This window comes from Thalia democratica, chromosome 3 (genome assembly GCF_965202585.1).
Source record: "Thalia democratica chromosome 3, ktThaDemo2.hap1.1, whole genome shotgun sequence".
Taxonomy (NCBI): domain Eukaryota; kingdom Metazoa; phylum Chordata; class Thaliacea; order Salpida; family Salpidae; genus Thalia; species Thalia democratica.
Window position 1 is genome coordinate 58,006,910 of NC_139167.1, and position 11,751 is coordinate 58,018,660.

Genomic DNA, 11,751 nt, shown 5'->3' on the forward strand with positions numbered 1-11,751 from the left:
TTCAATTTTTTTTTAAGAATTTGAATTGTCAAATTTGAATTGTAGGAGTTTGAATAATTGTGCACCCACCTTGAATTATTATTATTAAAAATTTAAACTCTTGTAAATGAAATTAAAGGTATTTGATGGGTGCACAATGTTTCAAAATCTAATAAATTTGAGTTATTATAAATTATCTCATTTATGACTCTACTTTTTAAAATCCTTAAATTTGTTGTATTGTCATAATTTTTTAATTTAAACCTCCAGGTACATTTTTATTTTTTATAATTTCAAGTTACTTGAGATTTTGACCCTTTTATTGTTTTAAATAGTTAGAGTTATCAGTGTATAAACTGTCACATAATTGTGTTTAATGCATCTAAAATACATTTTCCAGGATTTTTTGTAATCTAACAATGACAAAACCAAAAGAAGCTTCCCAGCCTCAACAAGCGCCCAACAATGAAGGCAGCAAAACAGCAGCACAAAAATACACAACAAAGTTCAGGCTGAAGGCCATGGTGTCTTTGTTTGACAACGAGGAGCGAAGAGACAACTCTAGCAACATCTTTGAAGAACAGTTGTGGTGCTGCGCCTTTGAACCTGATTTAAATGATCCCCTGAACAGCACTACTGACCTCATAGCAGTGGCCTCGGACTACCAAGTGGTATTGGTTAACTGTGAGACTCTGAAGATAAAATCCAGGCTGGACATGTTCAACAAGGGGGAGGTGTTCTACGCCCTGGCCTGGACTTACTTTGGCTACGCTTATGAGAATAAGGTTGAGACCATCCTGGCTGCTGGGGGGTTTCAGGGGGTTGTTTACCTGGTGGTTCCAAAACACAAAAAGTACTACCACCAGTTCCAGGCCCATGATACTTCAATACAGGCGCTCATGTTCTGCCCTGAGAACAAGAGCCACCTGTACAGCGCTGATGACCAAGGCTTTGTGTTTTTACATGACATTGGAGTGCCTCAAGGACAATACTTGAAACATGATGTTGTCAAGTTGAAAGTGTTCACAGGAATGGAATCAGCTGGAGCCCTGGGTCTTGTCATGCCGGTTATTGGCCAAGAAAGGTATTTGTTGGCTGCCAGTGAAGAAGGACTTCACTGCTGGAAGCTGAACAACAACAACAAGCTTAATAGTCTTAATGAACCAAAGAGGGAACATAGAATTTGCACTGCTTATTTTAAGGATAGTCACGAAGGAGTGTCTTTTGACGCCTTGAAGATGATCAACGACGGTTTTGTAATAACAAAGCAAATAAAAGACAGGTACATATACTTGTGGAAGTTCTCAACTTTAATTGACAAAGTAAACGCGCTTCCGCCAGATGAAAGAAGCACAAGGGATGAGACTTACACTTGCACCATTGACAACTTCTCAAAGCTGCTGTGGTCGGACACTGAGGAAATTTATTTAAACATCTGCGGCGGAAAGAGCAGGGTTTTTGCTGGAGACAGCGAGGGATCACTGTGGTGCTACAACGTCTACCCCCAGATAAAACGAAGCCTCAAGAACAAGGAGGAACTCCAGGGAGACGTCATCAAGCCCCAGTACGTGCTGAGCAAGCCCAAGATCACGATGAACAGGAAAGCGATGGAAGAGTTAGATTCGAGTGACATGAAGTTCAACAATCTGACTAACAGCGCCGATATGAAGTACATTGTGGTTGCCACTGACACCAACCTTGTTGCAATATATGAGTCTTACAAGGCAAAACGAAACTGAAACTTTCTGTACTTTTTCATTCCTTTCCAGTTGTAAGTTGCATGCAGAGTTTTATCGAGGTGTGTTAGAATAATGTTGAAATATTTATAGATAATATTTGGTAATGCAGTATTTGTTATACAGTTCAATTGAAAAGTGTTTTTCAAATTGAAAGCTAAACTCTATTTGAACTCAAACAAAATAGTTACTTACTAGAAATATGTTTAATTCAAACTCAATAATGTTATTCATAAAGAACATTGAACTGTATTCTTTCATAAATAATAGTTGTGCTATTTTTTAGACCTCTTAAGTTAGAAATGAATAAGTGAATGCTTTGAACTTATTTAAAAATAACTGTGTTAAAGCTGCTGTTATTTTGTAAAACCTCTAAAAATAGAAATACTTTTTTATCTATGAGTAAATAATTTTAGATTTACTTGAAATTTTTGCTTATTTTTGTTTTATTATTTTGACGTTATATATTTTATACGTCAGTGGAAATTGTTTCGATAAAGAAAAGGTGCTTAGAAAATCAAAACAGTTTAAATACCAAGCGTATAAATGGATATAAAATGTACTTATTTTGAATTTAATATAATGTTAACACTTAATATCAATGGTTAACATTTAAATTTATTATCAAGTTTTAGTTATCATATATATATGTTTTGTTTACTTGTTTAAAAATAAACCAACAAACAGTGTGAATAATAAATTTTAAGAATAAATTTGAACACACTTGATATAATTTAACTTGTTTTACTCAATTAAATAGAATTTAAAAACTTTTTATTTTTCCTCTTTTTTTGGTATATATTTCGTTTTACAGGCTATATTTTGTTAGTTTATTAGTAAAACAAGTATTAAAAAACTTAATTGATACTTACATATGTGTTAAATAAAAAACTACGTATTAAAATTTAAAAAATAGTTAGATATATTAAAACAATGTTATTTCAAATAAAAAATAGGCATTTAAATTGCTCCTTTATTTTTTTATATATAAAAGTGTTTAGCTGTTATAGTATCTATTTGAAAAAATTGTTGCCTACAATTAAAGTTAATTAGTTTTAATGTATAAATTGTATCTGATTATGTAATGTACATACTAAAAAAGTTGAGTTTTAATTTTGAATGTTCTAATTTTATACCCGGACCTTAGTTTTTTTTTATAATCTTTGTTAAGTAAATGCATACATCTAGCTTACAAACGCTGGTTTTAAGACAGTTTTTGTTAATAATAATAGTTAGATAATGGTTTTCTTAAAATAACTAAATGCGAATATTTTATCTTCTACTTTTCTACTATGAAAACCTGAACATCAAAGTAACTATGTGTGAAATCCGTTATCAACTGTATTGCTGCTGCAAAATTTATAACGTACCATTTTGTTTTATTGTTCACGATGTAAAATTGTTTCCTTAAAGCTCGCTAATTACGTGGAAAAATAATCGTTTAGGACTTATCACAAGTAGATTTGTATGGAATTTTTGTACTAAAAGCTTTCTACAAATTTAATGGTTAAAATTTACACTGTCAATTGTGTTTAGAATTGTTTCTCAACACAGCAGTGTGCACGGAAACTTTGGTGGGAAGTGAAAATATTTATAAAATGATAATGTCTTAATTTTCTTATAAAGGTGCTTTAAATTTTTTAATACATATTCTTGTCGAAAATAAGATCCATTCATAAGTTAAGTTTTTCAAGTAAAAAGTATATTTTAACATTTTTCTAGTCTTCAGAGATTAGTTGTTAGTTAATTACTGTGCACAGCTTTTTGACTGAAATGTGAAAAGCAGTTCTACTGGTCAAAAAAAGCTTTTGAACAATCAAGTTTGGAATTTTTTTTAACTTTCTTAAAAGTTTTCAGATACTTATTGTAAAGCTAAAATTTTTGTTTCTTTTTTATTCGAAACCCATGTGTACCAGTGGTCGACAGCCTTTTCTAAATCAAGCAAATTTTCCTTGACAAAGTGGCTCGCGAGCCGCACTGTATATAAAAAGGTTTCCACCGGACTCAGTCATTTTAAACTATTTGAGTTAATCAATTTAAAAACACTAGTGATTAAGAAACTCAGATCAAATAAGCAATGGTTGAGCACTAACAGATTGGAATCTAATTTTAAGCTTCAAATTAAATTAAACAAAAAAAAATTTCGTGTAATTGTTTAGAAAAAGTATATTTTGAGATAAAAAATGCTGCGCGGGCCGCAGTTTACTAACTTCTGGTGTAACCATTCAATAACAAAGTTTTTCTACTGTTATGACAATTTTCATTTAATAATCAATAATGAAGTTTACCACACAACCATCAACAACAGCATCTGAGGCAACCGACGACCGGTTTTGTCCTTATTAGGACTCATCAGGCAGGCATAGTTGTGAGAAATCACTGTTGTGGTCTAACCATGCGGGCTAAAGTGCATATGCACTGTCCATTACTATCAAATTAGACAAATACTATCAAATGAAAATAAGTTTAAGGAGTTTATTTTCAAAAAAATAAGAAAGTAGAGGGAAATATGAAGTATAACTAACTGTTTATTTAAGTAAACTTGTTACTTTAAGAAAATTAATTAATTTTGATGTTGAAAATTTTATCTTGAATAGCGAAACAAAATATAGAGTTTGTTTTTTTATAGAAGTGACCAGCTTCTCTACTTGGCCAACCTTATAAACGAGAAAAAGTATAATGTTTTTTTTTGTTTATTGAACGACAAAATAAACGCTTAAAAAGTTAGGTCTAAGGACCTAGTGTACGAAAAAACTTAGCGGTTATCGAGTCATAATCCAGGACACACATAATGTCTTATACAGGACGAGTAATTGTGAACAATTGTAATTTAAATTTTCAGAGAAAAAATACAATAAAAAAGCTATTATTTAAGCACATTTGTGTACTAAAAAGCAAATGGACAGTACCTTTCAAAAAGTTTGTTACTTTTAGTTTATTGAACCACAAAAAAAAGACGTTCAATTTATTTGATCCTAGGAGCTAGCGCAGGAAAAACTTTTCGGTTATCGAGTCGTACACCTTCTGAATACCTTTTAACGTCTTGTCCAGGACATACTATAAATCTCAATTAAAACTGCAATCATGTTAACGAGCTACAAAATACGTTGTGGTCCATATGTTACCCCTTTTCTCCTTTAAGAGAAACTTGAAGTTCGAAAAATCGTCCAAACACATAGAAGTTTCCATGATTAAAAAGCATTTAAAAATGCTAACTTATTTAGTTTACTTAAGAAAAGTAAGGAGATTTTTATTTTTAAATAATTTTAGTAGTATAATAATTTTATCAAATCTCCACTCTTGTGCAACCTAATTTCGTTAGTTACTTAAGTATTTGATTTAATGCTAGTTTTAAGGTAAACAACTCTTTAACACAAAGGTTTCATTCTAGTTAAGACACATTTTGAAAACTCTAATTAACGTCGAGTTTAAATTTAACGATATTTTACAGTTTCAAAAGCGAATTAAACAACATTTTTCATAACACGTTTAGAAAATGAATTCTCTGAAGAGTTCAAGGTTTTTACACATCTCTTTACTACTTTTTGCTGTAATACTTGATCACGTCAGTTTTGTATACTTTAGGAAAACCATAAAGTATGAACCAGATTAACGTATTGTTTCGTAGTATACACAACTTATCTTGCTTTGTTAATCGTTTCAATCTATGAAAATTTATGCTGTACTGCAAGATCTAATCTTGATATTACGTATAAGATCTGGTCCCAGTTTCAAGCACTTATGCTTAGTGAACAAAATTAGTCTAATTTCATAATCTTGCTAACTAAGTAATAAATCTTGGTGTTTCTTAAGATTAATAAAGTTTCTATTAGATTAACTTTAGCTAACAATATTAATGCTCCCGGTGTTACCGGCGTCCCCAGATTCCTCTGAAGCCAACCCTGTAACAGGTTCAGCAGCCTCAACAGGAGCTAGATTCGCGGTAGTTCCAGGGCATTCTTCTGAAGTATTCTCGGTTTGCGATAGTACTTCGGTTCTGGATCGAGTTCTTGGGGGTTTAAGAACCTTTTTTAAGGTTCTTTCAATAGAGGACATTTAATTAGATTAGATACAATGAGTTTTTTATAGTTTCAGTTTATTATTTACAACAAAAAATACAAAAAAACAATTAACACACAAATAACTGCAAAGTTCAGCTAAATTAGGAAAATGAGCAGAAATATGCTTCCTGCTCTGTTTCACTGCGGTGTGACGAGTGGTTGTTTTGCTCAGACTCCGTTGATGGTTTACCTCGAAGGGTTGGGCTGGGCACGTTCTCTTGGTCGTGGTCGTTGAATTGTGATCGTGCGATAAGCGAAATAAAATTTTAATTTACACAAGAAATATTTACAAAATAAATGTACACTATTTTGAGTGTTGGGTTACTGAACAAAGACTTAATCAGAACAATACCACTCGCAATGGTTTCGTTAGGAATTATCTATCAAATGACTTAGCTATACGCTATAATTCTAAAGCACGTTACAAACTCAAGTCGAGTTTGACGCCCCGATATTTATAAGTTATGAAATTAAAGACACGCAAACCTCAATTTGAGCTATGCGCCTCGTTGAAGTAATTAAATTAGAATCACTCAAAAAAACGCTTTGAATGACAAATTTGAAGTGCTTGTGCGGCCACAATCACTGATTGTGACGTAATGAGATAAGATTTGAGATCTTCGATTGACGTTGTAATTTCAAAATGGCGACTGTCGCTTCGGGCTGAAACTGGCGTAGTGGTGCTTCTTGTTGACGTTGAAATCCAAATGATCTCTCTTCTCGTTCGCTCGGCTCTTTTTATACGCTTTTCTTACATAACATCACCTGGTCAAGACATGATTGTATGATGTAACATGCTGATTAAGGCATGAAAACCCGGCGTGATCGGTGGTTGATTCTATATTGAGTTCAAAACGAAATGCGTCAACTAGCGGTTGTTTAACATTATAATTTAAAGTGGTTTTTATAGGAATGAGTTTTGTGATTTAACAAAACAACGAAATTTAAAAAAAAATAACTTTAAATGAGTTCAATTTTAAGGCAATCGACGTGAAAGTAAAAAGACCTTCACGTTGATGTCCAACAATATAACATTCAGGCATTTCTTTGCCATTTCATTAAATAGTTCATTATGTTTTAATAACTTAACTTAGACTTTGAGTTCACTAGTTGTTTATCCATATTTTGTATACTTTAAGGTAATAAAAAAAAACTTTAATACATGTTGAAAAACATCAAAATTTTCTTCGTATCTAGTTCTTATTGTATCAAATGTATCTCGAGATTTTTCAAAAAACTCCTACTAGTTTATGACAACTTATATTAGCTTTATTCAACTGACTCTGATTATTTTTTTTTAATCCTTGCTGAACATCTGTGCAATTGTTTTTAACTGTTTTAGTTTAGTTTTCTTTTATCAAAAATAAATAAGAAAATGTTCTACCTGTTTCGCACTGCAGTTTTTTTAAAATCTATATTGAGCAAATAATTTCTAAATAAGTTTTTTAATAGTAGACAAAAAATAACTTTACGCAAGAGTTTCACAATAGTGTAGCTGCACTTTGATTTCAAAATTTATTTCAAGAAAGTAAGTGTATGTCAAAAAAAAATTCATCACAATTTATCACTGTTATCTTTAGTGGAAATTTACTGTAAGTACTAAGTTAGGTGATGATCTATATGAATAATAAATTAAACTAAACTAAAACAAGTTTAATTAAACGAATAATATCAAATTCAATATACAAATGTTACTAGATAGCAAACTAAAATTAACAATTTAGACTATTAAATAAACTATTAGTAGAAAAACTATAAATATACATTTTTAAATTATTAATGCACCAGTAAAAAATTAACTATAAATTTAAAAACGAGCATTTTTTTCTGTAAAATTTTACCTAATGTCAGGCTAAAACTTTGCATTAATGCAAAATAAAAAGCTATTTTAGTTATCTTTATTTATTTTGAGGTAACAAAAACTGTTTTTTTTCAGTGTTTCAATGTTTTCATCATTAGCGTATGGCGTCTAGTAATTTTAATGTGAACACGATTAGACCATCTTTTCATCATAAACTGTACCTGTTTCACGTGAGGCTTGTATCAAAAATTCTCGCAGTATAATTTGTAGAAAAAAATATTAGATCAATACTACCGAGTAAATAAGTTACTCAAGCACAATTCAAGAACAATAGAACAAATACCATTGATTGCTAAACTATAGTTGCATATAATTGCTTTAAAATTCAACATTTTAGCAGGTTGACTACTTTAGCATACACAAGATTAATAAATAATTCTTAAATCGGTCCAGGAGACAGTCAATTGTTTTTACTTGTGATTTTTTCCCTGCATCATTAGTTACAAAATATCAATAGATGGTTTAAAAAATCTACAACTTTATTGCATACTTTAGTTCAAATCGATTTCGGAAAACATTCCTTCTTCAGTGAACTTTAAACTAACCTTAAAGTACTTGATATGTACTTGAAAATACTTTATTGTTTTCAGTGTTTGATAACGGTGTACAAACTACTTTTTTTATTTTTGGTAAATAATAGGTATATTTGTTTATATCTTTCTAATAATAAATATTTTTTAAGTCAAAAACAATATACTATTGAAAACTTAACTTTGTCCGTAAAAAACACATTTTAATTCAAAACTTGGGCTAGGTTTGTAAAATATTTTTTGAATTTTGTAGTAATTATATTGTTTAAATATGTGGTTGAAAAAGGTTTAACAAAGAAATTAATTCAAGATGACGATTTATGTATTAAAAAACTGCAAAATTCTGAGAGTTAATGAATTTCATTGCTAAATATTATTAAATACTACAATAACAAAAAGTAACTTCAGAGTCTAGAATTTATTTAAAATAGATATTTAATTGAACAAACAAATATACTAAAGCTTATATTCTGTAGCTGAACAAATTGTTTGCCTTTTACATTAGGACTTTACTATCAAATTACAGATAAAAATCTTAGTGTAGTACAAATTTTTATAACTTTACAATTAGACCTTTGGGGATTTCAATAAAAAAAAATATCTAAAGTGACAAAGTAAAATATTTGACCAAGCTTAAACATATTTTAAGCATTTTTATTTGAACTTAAGTTTCGTCTAGCTCCAAAACATATATTTTAAGTAGAGTACAAGAATTGAATTTGTGCAGTTGAAGATTCCAAACAAAACAATATTCATCTCTATATAAACTAAATTAATTCTCAATATACTTTACAAGTTTTACCTGCACAAAACTTTTAGATTTAAAGCTTATATTTTTTGAAAAATTTTTATAAGAAAAATAGAATTATTGGAAATAAAGGCATATGTAAACTATAAGTTTTTACATACTTTTTAGAACTAAAATATTTTTTTTTAATATGAAAGCTTATGTTTACTATTCTTGGGTTTTTACACCTACTTTTAACTGTTTTAATTATAATAAATAATTAACAAAAAATTATAAGAGATGTACTCCATAAAAATAAAATCAATAACTCTTTTCTGCGAATCAAAATATTTAAAAACAATAGTAAAATACAAATCAAAAATTTACTTATTTAAAAACATCATCAAATAGTTTTCAGTCGTTTTTGAACACTTTAAAATTAAATTAGCTGTAAAATTTTAGTTTTTAAAAACTGTTATAGTAACTTTTAATTAACAGATATCTATAACATGAAAAAAAGTGTTTATTTGCTTAGAAACATGTTTTATTGATTGATTAGTAACAGTTATTGATATATAAAAGCATAATGTCTTGCCTTTAATTAGATTTTATGTCAAACAACAGGATTAAATGAATTTACAACTGTTTTGCAAAGTTTCCACGTTTTTTTTAGGTTGATTGTCCTGAAAAACTATCTGTTTGTTCTTACCAATACCAATTTGAACTACGCTTTCTTTATTTATAATACCTTTTTATAATGTGTAAAGTATTTAGTTTAAATTTAAAAGGAAGTTATGAAAAAATATTCTTTTATAACACTCATAAGTTCCAGTAAAATATTTTTTTTTAAATATTTTAATGATTAGTCTAACAAAATTTGAGCTTCAGGACTTTTCCACACTATGTAATTTTAATGTTGAGATTTTAACCTTGTGAGTGTTTGCCAAACGACGTGTCACCAGGGTTTTTTTCAATGAAGGGTTAGAATTAGTTTTTTTTATTATTTTACTTAGTTAAAAGTTCTACTTTTTTTTTGTTTATAAATAGATTTAGTTTTATTTTCTTAACTTAAAGTTAAAATTTTTAATTGATAAGTTTAAAGATAGGGTAGGTATAGTAACACATAATGAGCTCAAACTCATTCACTTGACCTTCAAAAAACGTTTATCGTTGCAGAGGGGAGAGTGTGTCTCTGATGTATATCTACCTTAAAAAATGTCTAATAAATGTGATACAGTTGTTTCAGTCACTAACAGCTCATCAGTAAAATGTTTTGCTTATTTGTTTTAGAGCACTCTAATACTTTTTTAGATAGTGTACAGCACATAGTTAAGCAATATTAGAATTCTTAAACACTTTTTATAAAGAAACTAGGAAAAAAAATATATGTAAATATTTTTAAAATTGAAATTAATTATGCGCTAATCAAATAATGACCTCGACTTAACATTAAAATAATTCATAAAAAAGTTGTTCTTAAAGAAATTAAATACTATAGTAACAAAAAGTGTGGTATTGAAAATATTTAAAAAAAGTTTACACAAAGTGATAATTTTTTGAAATGTGAAACACTTAATGTTCGATTTATGAAAAACTTCATGGAAATTTACTGAAACACTTTAAATGAAAACAGTTACTGATTGTGCACAAGTCTAAAATGCGAGATTATGTATTACAAATGTATAACAATGTTTAAGTCAATTATCATTCGCAAGAATTCTCTCTTATCGTCTAGTTGTACAAGCTAATGAAAAAACTTTCGGAGATTTCAGCTATAATTTATAACAAATCAGTTTAACGGTAACTCCCAACTTTTTTTTTACGCTTTTGTAGCTATAGTATACTTTATTTTGTTTTAAAACACGGTCAACAGGAAGTTTTTTGTTGAATTCAGTCTTTGTAAGCTGGCAAAATTATGTAGCTACTGTTAAAATGTTGGGCGTCTAATAGATGTTTTATGTAGACTAATGTCTACTTCAAAAAGAGTTTAAAGCTGTTTCGTTCTTTATGCACAAAATGATTTGTTAAAGTTTAAATAATTCAGAGTAAGAACTGAGTTTTACAATAACTGTTTAAAAAAAAGGCGAGTGTAAAGAAATTAATTTGATTGGAACCAGATATGACAGGAAATAAACAATAACTTTAATACTCGAAAAAGTTTAACAGAAATTAAAGGTTTATAAAATGAACTAGAATAGTAGAAGCTTCTCCAGAACTTAATTTGAACATTGTTAAAATTAATAAATTTCAAAAACAAAAATATTCAAGAATAAGAGAATAAATAAAAAAAAGAATTACTTTTAATTTTGTGACTATTCCTATCAAGACTTTTAGTCTGATTGTAAGAAATGTATTAGTAAATACAAACTAAAATAAGTGTTTTTAAAACTGATTTAATAATTAGTAAGCAGTTTAACTTATGTTTTATTTATCAAATTATTGTTATAACAAATTTAATATCAAAAAGAATTTATGCAAAAAACTTTATTGTTATTTTATTCATATATAGTCAAAAAGTAGTTTTTCAAATTTTTTATTTAGTTAAATTAATAATTCAACTAAAAACACAAAAATTATAAAATTTAATAAATATATTGAATAAAATATTTTAAGTACACTAATAATTGATAAAGCACCATAAAAATAAAAGTTATACAAAACAAAATTTATAATTTATTTTCCTAACAAACTAAAAACGCTTACAAATAAAAGTATGACAGTCTCTTAACAAAATAAAATAATATTATAAGCTTGTAAACATATTAAGCTAAAATAAAATTGCTGGCTTTCAAAAAAAAATAACTTTACGAGTATTTAAGTACGAATTCTAATAAGCAGCTACAATTAGTACAACCTA

General features: G+C 28.6%; 1 protein-coding gene across 1 annotated transcript; it reads left to right on the top strand.

Annotated features, from left to right (window-relative positions):
- The first annotated feature begins 398 nt into the window (after positions 1-398).
- LOC145832452 (leucine-rich repeat and WD repeat-containing protein 1-like) lies at positions 399-1,718 on the top strand. Its single transcript, XM_082939767.1, has one exon. It carries the CDS (start codon positions 399-401, stop codon positions 1,716-1,718), a length of 1,320 nt encoding a protein of 439 aa, XP_082795893.1.
- The last annotated feature ends 10,033 nt before the right edge of the window (positions 1,719-11,751 follow it).